General features: G+C 40.1%; 1 protein-coding gene across 1 annotated transcript in view; it reads right to left on the bottom strand.

The window, feature by feature from the left end:
- Positions 1-18,280, bottom strand: part of Prps2 (phosphoribosyl pyrophosphate synthetase 2) — a 28,945-nt gene extending 10,665 nt beyond the window's left edge. The window contains exons 1-4 of the mRNA XM_047536710.1: positions 18,053-18,280; positions 11,631-11,814; positions 5,502-5,600; positions 4,702-4,826 (exon numbers count right to left, since the gene is read on the bottom strand). Coding sequence (XP_047392666.1) covers positions 4,702-4,826; positions 5,502-5,600; positions 11,631-11,814; positions 18,053-18,174 — 530 coding nt within the window. The 5' untranslated portion in view covers positions 18,175-18,280. The remainder of the gene's footprint in view (positions 1-4,701; positions 4,827-5,501; positions 5,601-11,630; positions 11,815-18,052) is intronic.
- Positions 18,281-18,692: the final 412 nt, after the last annotated feature.

Below are 18,692 nucleotides of genomic sequence, written 5' to 3'. Positions count from 1 at the left end.
ACTCTTCTTTTCTGGGCATATGGTAGAGACACAATACACATTACCAATAAATGAGGTTAAGACAACATATCACATTGAAATCTTAGGTGGACAGAACTAGAACAAAAATAATATACACTTAGATTTTGTTTTCTTTTTGGCACTATTTATATTCTTTCCTGGGTGTGTGTGTCAGTTTTGGTGGACAGACCCAGGAGGGACAGATACATGATACACCAAATTATTCCTCCTTTTATCTGATAGAGAAGGGAGGTAGTCTAAGTTTTCTCATAATTTTCCAAAAATTTTTATAGATAATGTCCAAAGACCACATAATTAGAAAAAAAAAGTCAATCTGATTTTAGTTTCTCTCACTTCCCACGTCACTTTTAGGTTGATATTTACTATCTCAACAGGGGTGGGTCTGTTTCTTCAACCACATCAAGCTTCAAAGACTACTCACCAGTGACCTCCTGTGGCAATTTTAAGTTTTACCTGGAATGAATTGGGCCTCAATTTTTTCCAAAGCAACAAGTTCTGATTGGTCAGATAGACATAGTTTCTCTTGGGAAATATGCTTTTTGCATTATGCAAAGAGGTCACAGATAATGACTACTGCATGGATTACTTGTTACCTGCAAGGTTGTCCGTAGGAGAACAGTTCATTCCAGAATATGAGGATGACACGATATATAGCTGACACTTTGGGGAAAAGAAAAAGGAGGTGGCAAAAATTTCAAAGCTGGCCTCTCCTGGGATAGAGAGTCGGGTAGATGAGTGGGAATGTTTTGAAGGGATCTAAACAAAATGGTGTCTCAAACCTGGCCATTTCCTCTGGTTAGACTATTGTATTTTTTAAAAGTAGGAGTTAGTGAATAGTTAGGGGGACTTAGTATATAAAAAACACATTTCAAAACAATAGGAAAAGGTGGGTTATTTAATAAATAGTTTTGGAACAACTACACAGCTGGTAGGATTGAGGGGGGTAAAAGAGTTGAATTCTAATTTCATTCTTTTTTCCAAAATAAATTTCAGATAAAAATAACATTTTATGGAACATTAAAAAAGAAAAACAGTCTGGGCATGGTGGCACATGTTTGGAATCCCAGTGACTTGAGAGGCTGAGACAGGAAGACCGTAAGTTCAAGATCAGCCTCAGTTACTTGGCTAGGTTCTAAGCAACTTGGTGAGACTCTGTCTCAAAATAAAAATAAAAAGTGGTGGGTGTGTGGCTCAGTGGTGAAGTACCCCTGGGTTAAATACCCAGTACCAAAAAGAAAAAAAGAAAAAGGGAGCCCCCCAATATACAAAATCATAGAAGAAAAATTTTAAGAGAAGGGCAAATGCTTCATAAACCCAGAAGCTGTAATATGAAGAGAGGATAAATATGACTGAACAGGAAGGTTTTAAAAGTCCCACAAAGGATAAAAATAAAAAGGGGGAAAGAAATGAAAAACTTGGGGAAATATTTGCAACACACACAAGAAACAAAGCTGTGATCTCATATTCATGCAGAACTCTTGACAATCCTTAGGCAAGACCTCCAGCCATAAAGCAACAGGCAAAAGGTCTGATGAGACCATTCAGGAATCTGCCATGCCACAAAGAGCACTTTCCTTCACCAAAAGACAGCACAGCCTGCTCACCTGATTTGCCAAGTAAAACTGTCTGATAATCCACTGTGTGAGCAAGGCTAGTACAAAGTCACTGGTATCCGTACTTGATGGAATGTCTCTGAGTCTTATCTTTTTTGAAAGATCACATTTAAGCACTGTCCATCAAGACTACAATGGTCCCTCCGATTTGACAGTTCCACTTCTAGGTATGTATCCCACCTGCCCCAGACACTAAATGGCAAAGCAAGCATAATGCTTCAGGAGTGTTCAATTACAGTACCTGCACATGGGTAACAGGGGACTGACCATAGGAATTATAATGTGTGCATATAAGAGAGCATTACATGTAAAAAAAAATAATCAAGCAGACCTGTTACACAACTATGGAATTATTGCTAAACTATAGCAAGTATGTTTTTTAAAAAAGCACGGTGAAGAAGTGCTATGCACAAGTTAACATATTTGTGTAAGAAATAGGGGAAATATATGTTTGAATAACATCATTCTGACATTGGAAAGAACAGTGGTGCTTAAAGAAGAAAAGAGAGGTGTCCACCTTTTGTACTATTTCAATTTTTACTCAGAGTAATCATGACTTTTTTTTACCATATAAAATATGGATGGGACAGGAAAGGAAAAGGCAATATAAATCTTTGGAATCTATACTTATTAGCCAAGAAAGTTACATTTTCTGGTTAAAAAAAGAAATATATGAAACACATGGGTCATGTATTTTATGATCAATTGATATGAAAAGTTCTGAAGACACAGTTCCATAGAGAAAGAAAGTGGATTAGTGCTAGCCAGGGGCGAAGGGCAGGAGCATCTGCTAATGGATATAAGGTTTACTTTCGGTGCAATGAAAATGTTCTGGAATTAGACAGTAGTGATGTTTGCACAAATCTGTGAATATACTAACTGCACTGAACTGTACATGGATTAACTGTAGGTATTTGAATTATAACTCAATAGATCTGTTATTACAAACCAAGGACATCTTATGCACCTGAACCCCTTGGCCTACTTCCTCACTCCAAACCAGTAGATTGGCAATATTTGAATGCAGATTCCACCAAGTGACTTAAGTAAGTTTCCATGAGAACTACAAGCATTTCCAGTAAAAATGACTCTGAAAAGTTGCTCAAATTCTTATGGAACCCCAATGCCGAGGGCATATGTGTGTCCATCATGCACCATAACGAGCCACATAACATGGTGCTGCTTTCCACTCCATTGCTGTCCCTCTGGGGTCTTTGCAAGCTAATTCTCTATACTGTCTTTTATATATTTGTGTCTCCTTCCTGTTCACAGCCACTTCCTGCAGCTGTCAGAGGCCTATCTCCAGCTGTATGGCCCATTTCTTCCTCCTCTTCAGAGCTGGGAACTTAGGCAGCCGTTGGACTGACAGCTGAGAGCAGAACAAATGGGGCTCTTCTGAGAATCAGGACCTACATTCCCCTGCACGGGTGTTGTGACCACTTCCTGGGCCATTCCTAAGCTTTTAAATGTGATTCTAGGTCCCCAGCTGGGCTGCAGGTGGATGAGGGTGCTAAATGAGGGCCAGGCTTTTGCTTTGCCTTTTTTTTTTTTTTGGGTGTTCGGGCTGGAACCCAGGGCCTCATGCATGCTAGGCAAGAACCCTACCAGAGAGCTACATCCCAAGCTCCTGCTTTTTAAAAACCTCCTGTGACTTGATACCCACTCAGCACTAGTCACACATATGTATTCTCCTCCTTGCTTTATTATTGGGCTGGTGGGTGGAGGTCTCTCCTACCTCTCTACCTTATGGTGGCCCCTATATGGGCAATAAACTCCATTCCACTTCTCTTTTTCTTCCCACATTCCACTTTTTTTTTCTTCTTAGACAGCAGCTGCAAAGTTCCACAGCCTCAGCTTCTAGTAAACACTATGTATCAGATCAGCATTTGCTTATAATTCTCAGTCTTGATTCTCAACACCCTGTGCCCTCATGGGTCTCTACCTACGTGAATCTTCCTGTAAAATGCTGCAGCTTCATATATGCTACTCACCATCACTTTCTCTGCTGGGGGTTTTTAGTACCACATTGGTTGCTCCCTCTTTTTTCTCCTTAGTTTTCATTGAATCTTGCTCATTTGATTGCACTGTAATTGTTTTATCACCCCTGCTACCCTATTGTCTACATATACTGGGTCTGGGAGAACTGTTTTCTTGGATTGCTGACTTTGGATCCTCAAGCATCAATCCATTCATGTTCACATTCAGTAGCGAGTGCTCACTGAGCAACTGGGAGTCTCCCTCTGCAGTAGCTCTGCAGCCTGGGACCCATTTTCAGGTTAACTATTTTTTAGCACAGGGATTCCTGGACTTCAGGGAGAGGGGATATTCCACTGCACATCTGCCTGTGGCACAGGCTTGTTGTTTGAGTCCTCATGGGGGACTATATTCTCCCCCTATCCAAAGGCCCAGCCTGCTAGCTAGAGGTCTGGCTTCTAGCTCCTTTCTTTATGGAGGTCCCAGTGTGAGCATTCACCGCCAAGCTGCCACCCTGGCCTCTTCCCCTTAGGGTACCAGAAATGCAGCTTTTAGCACCTTCTTTATTTCTTGGCCTCAGGGTTGTTGGTATTCTATGTACACAGATATCTTTTTAAAAATTTTGTTCTATTTAGGCTACTATTTCCATGGTTTATAGCAGGAAGGGCTAGTTCAGTTGATGATGGTGTTCATTAAAAGCCTTATTTCTCAATAAAGGTCATTACTTTTATAATCAGAAAATAAATTCAAAAACAAAATATATCTATTTTTGACTGAAAACAAATATATGCATATTGTATGTGTATTTTTTAACTTTCATGAATGATGAAATGTTGACAAAGAGGATAAGTTTCTGCTCTGAAAGTGAAGCCTGTGGTGTACTTACTGCTCATACGCAAAATAAAGTGTTAAGTAATTTAAGGCATGATTTCCTGGGACTGGGGTGTAGCTCAGTGATAGAGTACTTGCGTAGCCTGTGTATAGCCCTGGGTTCTGATCCCCAGCAAGGTGTGGGGGCAAGGGGACATAGAGCAATACGTAAAGAAAGCAATTTGCAAAAAGAGAAATCTGCATGGCACTGCCTGTGAATTACCTCTTGGCTCCCCCTGCATCCGGTGAAACAATAATACAGTTCTTCCACTCGGTGATATTCTCCCGAATCCACTGCAGAACTGCAGGCTCTGCATATAAGTTATCCACAGGAATATCAAAGAATCCCTAAGGGGAAAAATGAGTATCACCTTGCAGGAGTTTATTTTTTTTAAAAAAACAATAAATTGCCTTCATTAAATAACATTTGAATTTTCTATCCCAAAGAAATCATTATAACAGATTCACTTTTTTTAATGTTAACAGAATTAAATCAAAAGAGATATGTTACAGGGCATGTTTCAATCCAACCCAACTTCAAGACATGTAAATTACTTAGGATGGCCTATCCTCTGAGGAAGAGAATAGCTTTTCAGGGCAGTGGGTGGGGGTGGGAGGTTTGTTTTGTTTAAGCACCTATTACAAACCAAATATTTTATATTCATTATATATTGTAAAGTGGGCATGATATAATCTGGCCTGTTTTGGGGATGAAGAAACTGAGTAATGAAGAGACAAAAGCACACATTATGATTCTGCCATTCTAATCATTTCCCACAAGTTGAAGTGGAATTATATAGTGTACACTCCAAGATGCCATCTCTACTCCTCCAAACCTGACCGGAGCCCAGGTGGTGATAGAGACAGGAGGTATCAACATCAAATTTCATTCCCAGGTTCACTAAGGACAGAAATCCAAGAGAGCACCCATACAGAAATTCAAACATGAATGTTACCTCCTAAAATTATTTAACTTAACAGAGAGTTAAAACAAAACCCTTGGCAGAATGAAAATGCTGGTACCTGTATCTGAGAGGCATGCAGATCCATGGTGATGATGTGATCAGCCCCAGCAACCGAGAGCATGTTAGCCACAAGTTTTGCAGAAATTGGAGCACGACTCTATAAAAAGAAAGACATAGGGCTGGGGATGTAGCTTGGGGTAGAGTGCTTGCCTAGCCTGTGTAAGGCCCTGGGTTCAAGTTCTAGCACTGTCAAAAACAAAGACATGGATTTCATAGCAGGAAGAGATGGAGAAAAATCAACAAAGCATAGTAAGGAAAATTACACAAGTTATGACAATAAAAGATCTATCCATCCCATTTTGTTCACCAACTATTCACTATTTACATAAATCATTGTGAAACAATGTACTTAACACTAGGTATAGAGAACAAATGCAAAGAAGCAAACTTACAGGTGTATATACTATATATGTAATCTCATAATTTGTATAATTCAAATTATGAGAAGTGCCTAGACATAAAATAAAAGTCACAGAATGAGAGATGAGAGCAGGAAGGACACAAAGTTTAAATAGGGTGGTTGTCAGAGGCCCCACCAAGGAAACTGCTTTTAAGGCAAGGTGGCAAAAGGCAGTGAGAAACAGTGTTCTAGAAGGATACAATGGTACGTGTGAGAAGGCTGAAGCCAAAGAGCCTCACACAGCCAGGGACTGAAAGAAGCCCAGTAATTAAAGAGGCATTCATGTACTGACAGCTGCAAGCTACTGCTGTTACAAATTAAACAAAAACCAGGGGAAAGAAAGAACACTTTATGGTGACTGATAATTTAATATTTAGAGAAATAGATGTACTGATATTATGGTCTTTTAAAAAAACTTCTTTATAGCTTTAGTTTCCACATTATAAATTATGGACAATAAAGCTTTACACATTAAAAAAATCCAAGGGACTATATAGATATGATCTAGGAAAAGTTAAGTAATTTTCTGTAAACAATGGTATTCCTATATAATACTAGTTATAAAAGAGAAAATAGAAGCTTGAAAAGAGATTTCATTCAAAATAGTAACAAATAAATAATCCCTTTAAAAACACATACATACACAGTATATTCATGTAAGAACACACAGAGGAAAGAATTATATCAAAAGATTAACAGAATATTTTTATTTTGTCTACCATTCTGACTCTTGAAAAGGAAATATATATTACTTTATATTATATATGTATATATGTGTGTGTGTGTATAAAATGTAAAATGTAAAAAAAAAGACTAAAACACCCCAAAATGTTAAAAGCAGATATATTTTAAAAACTGTGGAGAAAATTTTTTCTTTGTTTTAAAGTTTTTTAATCTTTTCTACTAACTATATCACAATTCATATTTTCATTGTTTAATTCTTCTATGCTATGTTCCACCTTGCCAGGATAATAAAAAGAACAAATTGGTCACTGGGACTTCTTTACAAAAGAATCTGATTCACAATGCTATCAACTTTGGGTTCTTCTCTTTATAAGCAGCTGCTCTGGATTGAATGTGCCCCCTCTGAAATTCAGGTATTGCTAATGTGATAACATTAAGCAGCAGGTCCTTTAAGAGATGATTAGGTCATGAGGCCTCTACCTTTTAAATGTGATTAATGCCCTGATATGTTTCCAGCTGCATCATGGGAGTTTGCCCTTCTGCCTTCAATCATATAAAGACAAAGAATTCCTTCCTTTGGAGGTTGGGACTCTTACCAGAAACCAAACAGCAGTGCCTTGGACTTCCAGGTCCCAAAACTGTGAGAAAATAAATTTCTGTTCTTTATAAATTACTCAGTCTGCCAGGTGTGGGGATTCACACCTATAAACCCAGTGGCTTGGGAAGCTGAGCATCAGGATTATAAGTTCAAAGCCGGCCTCAGTAACTTAGCAAGGCCCTAAAGCAACTAACTTAGTGAGGCCCTATTTTAAAAAAAGGGAGGGGGGCTGGGGATGTGGCTCAGTGAGTAAGTTCCCCTGAATTCAATCCCTGGTACCAAAATAAATATATACACAAATAAAATAAATCACCAGTCTCTGGTATTTTGTTATAGCAGCACAAACAGAAACCAGCAAAAAGGATCTTCTCTCCCCTCAGTGGAATCAAGTGTTTCTTACTTCTGGAATCCAAAACATGGGGGTAACTTCTAAATTCAGGTGTTCTGATTTCCTTTTCAGCCCTTGTTTACAAATTTGGTTTTGTACTGTGTTTCACAGTTTGGCTTGATACCCAACCAAATCATACAGGAAGAGTGATTAACAAGTTAACTAACTTTACAGCCTACATAGATAAAAATTAGTACAGTATTTAAACAAATGTAGTGTCAAGGCACAGTAGCCAAAAATAAACTTTTGTTCCTCTAATGTAAAATGTATTCAGGTCAAACATTTTGCAAGTCAGTCAAGTATACGCAGGGTATCCCAAATTGCAGCATCAAATGCAACCCTGCTTCAAGGGAAATCTTGAAAGTTTTAAGGAAATTACAAGATTGTAGAGATGCATATCAGTTAAAAAATAAAAGGAAACAATATTTTATCATTGAAATGAAAACAAGATTTTAAAAATGATTTTGAAATCAGAAAAAAAATCCCATGCTGAAAGTCCTTCACCTCCTTCAGAAAGTAATTATTCCATCAATTGCCCACAATCTATGGTTTTCGCCAGTGAAGGGAACTAGCAATTACTGAATGTCTACTATGGCAGCAAACTATGCTCATGGGCCGAACCCACAAGTGGACTGCTTTTATGCAACCTGAAAGCTAAGAATTTTTTTTTTCATTTATAAAAAAGAAAAATATTTTGAGACATTTGAAGATTATATAAAAATTCATATTTCACTGTGCATAAAGAAAGTTTCATTGGAACACAGACATGCCCATTTGTTTACATATTGGCTATGGCCGCTTTCACACTAACATGGCAGAAGTCAAGCTGTTGTAACAGAGACCCAATAGTCTCTGAAGCCTAAAATATTTGACACTAGTCTCTTTTCAGAGGAATTTTGCCCATTCCTATATTGTATAATAGGTACTTTATCAATAGTAGCTGTTACTATCCTTAATCTACAGATGAGCAAACTAAAAATACATAGTTTAAGTACCTTTTACAGAGGACAAACTGAATAAATAATGGTGTTAGAATTCAAACCTCAGTCCACTTCATTCCCAAAGTGCAACCCAAATCTCAGATCACTTTGCACAACCTCTTTTACAATTATTATAGCATCACTTTTTCTTGTTAATATTACATTGTAATATATCATAAAATCATTCCTTAATTGTCGGAACCTGCCCCTGGGTTCTTGTACAAATAAAAGCCAAAATAAAACCTAACATATTTGCAGGACTTGCTTAAAAAGAAGAGCAGGGTAAAAATGAACAAGCTTTGAAGATGGTTAAAGGCTCTAGGTTTTTCTGAGCTTCTTTGTAGGTACTTCTAAGTAGAGCAATTACACAGAATTTCATTGTGTCATCAGATGTCATAGGTAATACAGTCCCAAAGGAAGGGAAAAGGAAAACAGAAAGCCTGGGAGGCCTGCCCAGGGCTCTTTCTGTTGCCAAGGAGAATTTTCTGTGTAGGCCCAGAAATCAAATGTAGCCCTCGGCTTTCTATGACATTCATAGAAACACCACATGGCCTTCTACCTGCCTAAGTGAAATAGAAAGGCAGAAGTGCACCCTCACCCCAAATTATGCCTGGTCTCCTTTCTGTTCACCCACACTGGCAAAAGCCAGCACTTGACTAAGAAGCGAAGTATACACTAACAGGCTCTGGCCATTTCTTTAAAGTGCTAACTCAATTCCTGTTGCCCTCATCTAGGCAGTTTCCCTGTACAAAGCCAAGCTACTTGATCCAAGGGAGGAAATGAACAGTTAGAAAAATTGTCAGGAACTTAAAAATACCTCAAGTGATAGATCAAATCAAGAATTCTCCTTTCAACAAGTCTGAAGAAAGAAAGAAATTGTCTCCTTCCCATAAGATGAGTCACATGAACTACAAGATGTGTCAGAAATAATGGTGCCAGAACAATTTATGTGTGTTGGCCACTTGCAGGGTCAGTCCAGAGGCTAAAGACCTCTAGACAGTAGCTATATATCAGTCTTGCTTAGGGAAGTCTGGGTGGGCACTTCTTTTCTGGCACACTTAGTCACAGTACCCCCTTTCAATCTCCACAGTGTCCTCGCTGGATGATCCAAGTTTCATCTCTTCTACTAGTAGTTAAGTTCAGAAAGCCATGGAAAGGTGTTCGAACTAGTCCCAGTGGAAAACACATCTAAGTATCCAACAATGGGAAAACTGGTAAAAAGCTAGTCAGATAATGCAGCTCCACAAAACAGGTATACTAGTTATTGGAAATCTGTAGGGCTCTTCTTGCTAGCACAGTGTCTGAGGGCAATATATGCAATTGGAGCTGTCACACTTCCTGCACTTAGAAGGGCAGGGAACAGACAGGTAGTTTCTCTATTACAAAAACTTCATTATGAATAAAAGTATGAAACAAAATGTGAAAATACAACCTTTAAAAAGGAGGTTACTTCAAGTCAGATATGTGCTAACAAAAAATGGAAGAATCTCAATACCGGTATCGAAGAGGAATTTCATGTTTCAAATCACTCTATGGAATGGAGGTCTTCTTATGAAAAAAGAAATAATATACTGAATAAGCGACAATGTATTAAAAATCTCAGCCAAATACAGGCCAAATGCAGGATGTAAAACTTACTGGAAATGGAAGAAATTGATTAAAATAATTACAGCATGAGAATTTTCCAAATCTCTTGTCACACAAAATAGAAAAAGTGGCAGAAAATTAGCTCTTTTTTAACATGGACAAGGATAAAGATATTAAACAATCCTATTGAAACACAAAGATGGGAGGAAGAGCTCAGACAGACTATACTGATACCATTATAATTAATTTAAAAATTGAAATTTAGCAGCAAATCTAACACATATAACTTCAGAATCTAGTTTAAAATAAAAGAAGCTATATAATTAATAAGTGAGAGGACATGGCTTCTCAGAAGTGTATGTGACCCAAAGTTTTGGTTAAGAGGTAGGGCCTAGCAAAGGATGATTAAGTCAGGAGAAGGGCTTATTATGGATCTCTTGGAGTGGGTTAGTTCCTGCAAGAGTGGGTTATTATAAAAAGAATAGGCCTGACCCCTCCCTGCTTTCTTGTTCCTTGCTCATACATGTGCCCCTTCTGCATGTGGCTAGTTCCTTTTCCCCTTCTCCATGCTGCAACAAAGACAGGAAGAACCTTACCAGGATGTCAGTGGTCTTGATGTTTGGACATTCTGAGTCACCAGAATTATAAGCCAAATAAATACCTTTACTTTATAAGCTACCCAGTCTCTGGTACTTTGTTACAACAATGCAAAACTAAATACGAAAACCAATTAGTAATCTAATGCAGGGGTTGGCAAACTGGCTCATGGAAGTCCTACCAAACAAATACAATCTCTTCAAAGTTCCCCTTAACCTCCATCTCTGATATATCGTGAAGGTTAAGACCAAGAGTATTTTCTTCAACTTCTCCTCCAATGCTAATGTTGTTAAAAGAGTAATTAACCAATATTAACTCTGCTCTTGAAAGACTACAAGGGGACAATAGTATTTTCCTAATTAATCTTTTTATTTGGGGAGAATTGTAGATTTACATGCACTTATAAGGAATAATGCAAGAATTCTATAGACCCTTTACCAGAGTCTTCCCCAAGGTAACATCTTCCAAAAATACAGTACAATATCACAACCAAGACCCTGAAATTGATATAATCCAGTGATCTGATTTGGGTGTTTCTGTTTGCCTTTGACTCACTGACTTGTGTGTGTGTGTGTGTGTGTGTGTGTGTGTGTGTATGCGCATGCACATGTATGTATTTAGTTCTATCCACCATAGAGGCATAACAATTCCATTATAATAAGGACAATAATGGTATTTTGATATCTACAAAAACATGCTTTACCTGTTTTGATATCTATAAATATTAACATTATGCTGAGTTCAAAGGCAAATCTGAAAAAAAGTGAGGATACATATTTACATAATCATTAAAAGAAAAGCCCAACACTTTCCAGGCATTCCAATCAAGACCACATGTGAGGAAACAATGGTGACCCAGAACAGGTTTCAAGGGCAGGACACACCTCTCTTACCTTGTCCTTTTTATCTTGTCGGGCATATGGAAAACATGGGATCACTGCAGTCACCCTGGATGATGAGGCAATCTTGCAGGCATTGATCATGATGAGCAGTTCCATCAAGTTGTCATTGATTTCTCCACAGCCACTCTGGATGATATAGACATCTTCCCCTCTCACACTTTCACCAATCTCAACGCTAGGAAAAGAAAAATGCCACTGATTAGTAATAAGGTATGTCTGTATTGCAGAGGTCTCTGAGACAACCTCCAAGTTCGACGATCCACCAGGTCAAATCAGAGGACTCAGCATAAAGTCACATTCATTTCCTATGATTTATTATAGGGAAAGGACACAGAACAACATCAGCAAAAGGGAAAAGTTCATGAAATAAAGTTGGGAGAAACTGGAGGTGAGATTCCAAGTGTTCTCTCCCAGAGGAGGGTCACAGGTGAGTTTAATGTCTTTAGTAGCAAGTTGGTACAACATGTACAAAGTGTTGTCTACCAGGGCGCCACCTTAGAGACTCAAGGCCTAGGGATTACTGAGGGATTATCATGAAGGGACCCATTGCCTAGTGCACACCAAAATGGCAGACTCACAGGCATTCAGCATAAGCTACATCGGTAGACAGTTGTTAAAAGTTTAGTGAGTCCTTCTTATCAAGGAATTGTGGGAATCCTTGCAAAATCTAAGTTCCCAGTTGCCAACCAAGGGCCAACCTTGCATGCAGGTTTTTCTAACTTTCCAGACCTGCTATGATGAACACTTCTCTGCAAAATGCTATATTTAGTTTTAAGTTTTCTATTTTTATTGAAGCTATAAATAAATACTACTTTTAAAATTCAAGTTGGTATGTAAGTCTGATAATGGAGAATAGCCTGGAAGCAATTGATTTCAACTCTAGATATGGTTTTTACATATTTACCAAGTCTCTGGCTAATATGTGAGTCTTGCTATGTCTTGACTTTTCTTTTGAGGCATTATTATTGACTTCTTGCTATATACATGGGTATAACCCTTCCCAAAATGCCATCATCTCAATAAAGATCAATATTCTAACTAAAAACTGACCACTATATTTGAAGTGCATAAATATTGTTCAGAGCTGAGCCATGCAGTAAACTTAAATCAACATTCATATTCTCCTGTCATGCACAACTTCTGTTTTGTTTTGTTTTCCCTGTAGGTAATGATCTGATCTTTCTTTCTACTAGTTTTTGTAAGTACTGAACTCAGATTCTATTCTGAACACTATACTAAAAATTTCAGTCTCCTAATGTCAAAGGTTTCAAATCCCATCTCCATTTCATCATCCTGCAAATGCCGCTTCCAGAGCTGAATGACCTGGCTTATCCTCCTGCCTATGTCCCACAATCAGCTGGGGATTCCCTTCACCTCTGCCCTGCACTCAAATACCCACTTTCTGTATCCTCTTTTATGATGTACTTCCTTGTTTGGCTGGTTGGTATCTATTCTCCACTAGCTTCTTGAGGTACAGTAAGTAGGAGCTAAATTTTTAAATTGCATGTCTGAAAAATTTCTGAAATTGTAGGTATAGAATTCTGGGTATTCAACATGAGAGGCAGCCCATCCCTGGTCTGTGCCCTCTGTGGAAAGAAAGCAAAACAGCTTTGTGTTCCTGGGCAGGTCATTAACACCATTGTATAAGAATCAACTCTATCATCAGTGCTTGTTTTGAGCAGGCAAATTTGTTCCAATAATTGACATATTTGGAAAAATCTGAGAATAATGTGAATTTTGTATTTGCTTACTATGCAGGACCTCTTATCTTGAGATAGAATGCAGAAAACTGCACTAAGCCCAGCTGAATGGAGCCACTGAGAAATTCCTTAAGCATATACAAGCACATAACTCAAAAGGGCAATGAGCCACATTCATCCCCATCTGGTGTCTCAACTTGCCTCCTTCTACCATTTCCTAATAACTCAAAACCTGCAACTCTTCTGAGACCCACTTCCACCAACAAAGGGAAGGTAATTTTCATCAGGAAGTGCAGTGTTTCTTGTAGCATTTATGCATTTTTAAATATGTAATACCACAGAGAAACAACATGTATCCCATTTGTTTACAATAATAAAAAAAAGTATGTAATACCTGTGAAAGTGGTTTATTGTTCAGATTACATTCCCATTTTTTTGAATGTTATGCCCATCCTCATTTTCTCTCATAAACCCTGTGACTTTTAACTGCATGATTCGTAGCATAGTAATTTTTAGGACTCCATATGTCACATTATAGCAGAACTGGTAATAAGCAAATTCATCCAAAAATCAAATACAATGAATGTATAAGTTGGGCACATGATTATCTTTCTCCCTTCTCTTGCTATCAGAAGCCAATTGTACCCAATAAAATAATTTTATTAGAAGAGCAAATTACAACTAATGAAAATTTAAAAACAAATCAACATTTGAGATACTACGTAGTCTATCCAAACCAACAGAAGCTTACATACAACTTCAAAGAGAATAATCAGAGACAAAAATGAAAACGTTTAAGTTGATATTTCTGAAAATGAGTTTTGATAACATTTGATCTTGTTCTTGCATGCTGTCTGCTATGGTGATTATTGGTACACTTTCAACCTCACGATGAAAGAGACAGAAATAATTCAATGTGCATCTCCTTCTATTTCGAGTTCTAAGGGGTTAACATAACTTCTTTGTGAATATTACATCAACTGTAGGATGAACTTAATTTGAAAATCAAGCATTATATAGCTCAGTGGTTCACAAAATACAGCATGTGGCCTGTTTTTGTATGGCCCATGTGCTACAAATGGTGTGATAGGCAGAACAATGACCACCTCCCCCACCCCAAGAAATCTATGCCCTAGTGCTCTGAATATGTTTGATTACCTGGCAAAGAGACTTGTATATTTGCAGATGGAATTAAGGATGCTAACCAGCTGATTTTTAAAAAGGGAGATTATACTGGATTATTTAAATGGGTCCAATGTAATCACAAGGAACCTTAAAAATAGAACAGGGAGACAAAAGAGGTCAGAGTCAGAGAAAAAGGTGTTATGCCTGAAGCAGGGTCAGAGAGATGCTTTACTGCTGCCTTTGAAACTGGAGGAAGGGTTCAAGAGATAAGGAATGTGGGCTGCATCTAAAAGGCAGAGGAATGGATTTCCCTCTAGAACTTCAGGAGGGGATGCAGCCTTGCTGACCCACCATGGACTTCAAACTTAACTGTAAGATATAGCAGCAATAGAGATTACATGTGGTCAGCAATGCCTAAAATATTTAAAATCTAGCTCTTTACAGAAAATTTCCCAACTCCTGGTCTCATGACTATTAATCCCACAATATTAGACGTTTTGTCCTTGTAATTTTTCTCACATAGGACTAGCAGTCCAGGGAAAGGCAGAGAATGCCATGACAACATTTTTTCCAAAGATGCTCCTGCTTCTACTAGTGAAGATGATCACTCCTGATCCACATTCAAAGTCTTTAACAGATTGTGGATAGAAGGCAGCATCACATGCCATTCAGCCAGAGGATCTTTTCTGATCCCAAATAAGAAGGTCAAAGAGCATAAATGACTGAACAACAAAGAGGCATAGTAACTAAAAGATGGCCACAGATTCATTAACACTTTTCATGTAAAGGAGCCGGGTCTATATCCCCTTCTCTCAAATCTGGGAGGACTATGAGCTTGACCAACAGAATATGACAGAACTGATGATGTACCAACTTGCAAGCTCAGGCCTTAGTGGATTGGTAGCTACCACTTTTTGTCCTTTGAAACAACACCTCTTGCCGTCTAGCTTCCATGCTAAACGGGAGCTGAAGTGTCCCTATGAAGAAGTCTACAGGAAGAGGAACTTAGGTTCCTGTCTAAGCTTCCAGGCAAAAGCTAGTGTGAATTTATCAGCCATGTCAATGAGCCACCTTCAAAATGGCCTCCAGCCCCAGTAGCCACTCTAGCTGCCACCATATGAGATAGAAACAAGCTTTCCTTGCTGAGCCCTGCCCAAACTACATATTTATTAGCCAGATAAATAATTGTTGGTTTAACTCCTTAATTTCTGGGGTGATTTGTTATATGGTAACCAGAACCTTGGGTCCCACAATATAGCTAAGTACACTGCCAGCACATTAACTGACTAGGGTAAAAAGTTCAACAGAGAGCTCTAGACAGAACCATGAATGCTGTTCTAGGAAGTCATTGAGGGATTTTGTGGTCTACAGTGTGGCTGGAGTAGACTTCCCTGCACATCAGATTTCTGGTCCTGGCTCAGTGAGAGATGTGGGAAGAGGCTTCTTATGGAATGGAATTAATTTTCTCTTCTTTTTGCCCTTCTGTTTGTCATTGCTTAGGACCACTGTGAAAACCAGATCACTAATACAGTACCTGGCATGGAGAGAACTGTTGGTAAAAATCAGCCTCTGAACCTATACCATTCGTGGGAAAAAGCAAACTCAGAAATTTAATTTTTTATATTCTACATATTAAAACATAAAATGTAGCTATGTAAACAACTCCCAGAGTCTGCATGCTGAATACGTTTTGAGACCTTATGATTTCTAATTAACAAGCAGTGGTTTTATTGTACTCAAAATCAAATAAAAATTAAGAGTACTTTATATTTAAAACAAATGCATGAACAATCATACTTGAATGTCTGAGTGAGTTTTACCCAACAGTTCATTAAATATTTTTAGCAGAAATCCAACACTGACTTAGCAATGAACTGACATAGATTAACCATGCTCTTTAGCTAAGGATTGTGCCATACTGAGATAACACAGAAGGGCAACATAATTGCATTCAAAACCCACTTCATCCAGAAATTTCTCATTGATTTATATGACAACACTTTGTGAACAAAAACTATTACTTTTCTGGTGTTCTCAGAACTATCAAAACTTGAACAGGACTGGCAAAATATTGCAATATTCAAACCTAGCTCTGTCTTCCACAGCCCTTGACCATTCTCTAGGTCATCTGCATTAAACTCTGCAAAGTGGAATTTAGCCAGAGCTCTCCACACAGTAATATCACCGACCACTCACTCACTATGAAGTCTCTTCACTTATATTATCATCAGAGCCATGTAACTGGAATTCACCACCTGGAAAAAGTCACGTAGGATTCACATATCCTAAAAATTGGTCAAATAAAAGCATCTTTGCCATCAGTATCAATATCACTCCTCACCAAGAAATTTCTGCTTAACCAAAAGTCAGCAAGATTTTCTCCCATGCTTTCTTCTAAAGATTTTAAAGTTTTAGATTTTCATTTAGGTCTATGATTCATTCCAAATTAATTTAATAGTGAAAAGTATGGACAGAGGTTCATTTTTTTTTTTTTGCATCTGACTGTTCAACTGTTTCAGCACCATTTCTTAAAATTGTTGGTTAAGTTGGATCTGGAACTCTGCCAAAGATATAAAAGTTATCTGTAACTGTGTACACTTAACTGTACTAGACATTTGAAGGGGGAGGGGGGAATAAGACCAACTTGAAATTAGTGAAAGTACTTTGTTAACTTAGGGAGAGTGAAAAAAGAGCCCTCCGGTCCAGTTTCTGAGGAGGGTCACTGCCTGACCACAATGAGCAGAGATGACCACTTGTTGACTTGAGAAATGGGAGGAATTTACACCAAACTAGGGCCTTGCTGCTATACACAGCAGAGTTCCAGAACCACAAAGAAGATGAAAGTCCATCATCTTTGAGGCAGCAAAGTTAGAGGAAGCCTAGGGGAGCCTAGCACGTGCGTCCTGGAGTTCTTAAGCTCTTTCGCAGCACAACCTCACCCTCTGGATAGAAGTGCTATGCATCCTGGCTGCTAGCAATAGTCACCTGGAGTCTTGGAAGAACACAGATCCCTGATCCGCCCATTGGATTATAACTTCTGGGGCATGCCTGGGGAAACAGCGTTTGAAAGGTCCCCAGGTAAATCCAGTGCACAGCCAGGGCACTGGACATGCAGGGAACCTTTCATACCACGCACAGGTCTGGAGTTCAGCCTTGCATGGTCGCAGAAACCCGGATTGGCAGACCCAGGGACGTCCTCCTCCGCGCCCTGCACGGATGCAGTTCCCACCGGCTGTGTCCACTCTCTCCGACGGTCTGTGACCGCCGCGATGTCGCCCTTCCGGACTGGGGACAGCAGGGTGGGCAGCGTGACTGGGAGGCCCCTAGAGTCTTGGGGTCGAAGGGTCGCGGGGCTCGAAACCAGGCCGTCAGAGGGACAGCCCGGACGTGCGCTGGGACGCCCGGGTGGCCGGCGGGCGCCCCTCCTAGACTTCTCCCCGGGCGCAGCCGCGGTGGCTCAGAGGCCGCGTTGCCGCCGTCCCGCCCCGGAAGGGGGAGCGCGGCGCCCGCGGAGGTGGCCTGGGCACGGGTCGGCCCATGCCCCGGACCCGCAGCCGCGCGCCGAGCCCACCAGAGCCCGTTTCCCACCTCGTCTCCTGGTTGCTGAACTTCTTGGTGACCACCTTGCCCAGCTCCAGGCCCAGGCGGTCGGCCACGCGCTGGGACAGGTCCTGGTGAGAGCTGCCGCTGAAGAGCACGATGTTGGGCATGGCGAGGCGCGGGTTCCGAGGGGCGCGCTGCGAGGTCGATAGCAACAAGAACAGCGACGCAGACGGCTGCTGCTGCGGGAGCGGGAAAGCGCGGCGGCTGGACCCAAAGGAGGGGCGGAGCCAAGGGGGCGGAGCTGAAGGAGGAGCCAGGGACGCGGGAGGGAAAGGAGGAGCGGGAGTGTCAGGGGAGCTGGAGGGTGCCGGGAAGCAGCGACTGCCCACAGGGCCGTGCTGCAGGTTGTGAAGCCGTGGGTGGTCCTGAAGCGCCTAGGCGCTTTGGCTCCGTGGGAGAGCTCCCACCCCATACTTGACCTCTCTGACCTGCTTCGCAGGGGAAGTCCGAAAAACCGGACTAACAGGGCACAGAGAAAATGCGCGAAGGGGCCTTGGTGGTGCCTCACAGACGAGAGCGACCTCCCATTCTGGTGTGTTCCAAACCCAGTGCAGAAGACTGGTGTTCCTCTCCAGCAGGAGTCTGCACACTATGGCCCACGGGACTGACCCACAGAGCTGCTGTT

The sequence above is a fragment of the Sciurus carolinensis genome, chromosome X (genome assembly GCF_902686445.1).
Source record: "Sciurus carolinensis chromosome X, mSciCar1.2, whole genome shotgun sequence".
In the NCBI taxonomy this organism is placed as follows: domain Eukaryota; kingdom Metazoa; phylum Chordata; class Mammalia; order Rodentia; family Sciuridae; genus Sciurus; species Sciurus carolinensis.
This window is presented reverse-complemented; position numbering and strand designations above follow the sequence as displayed.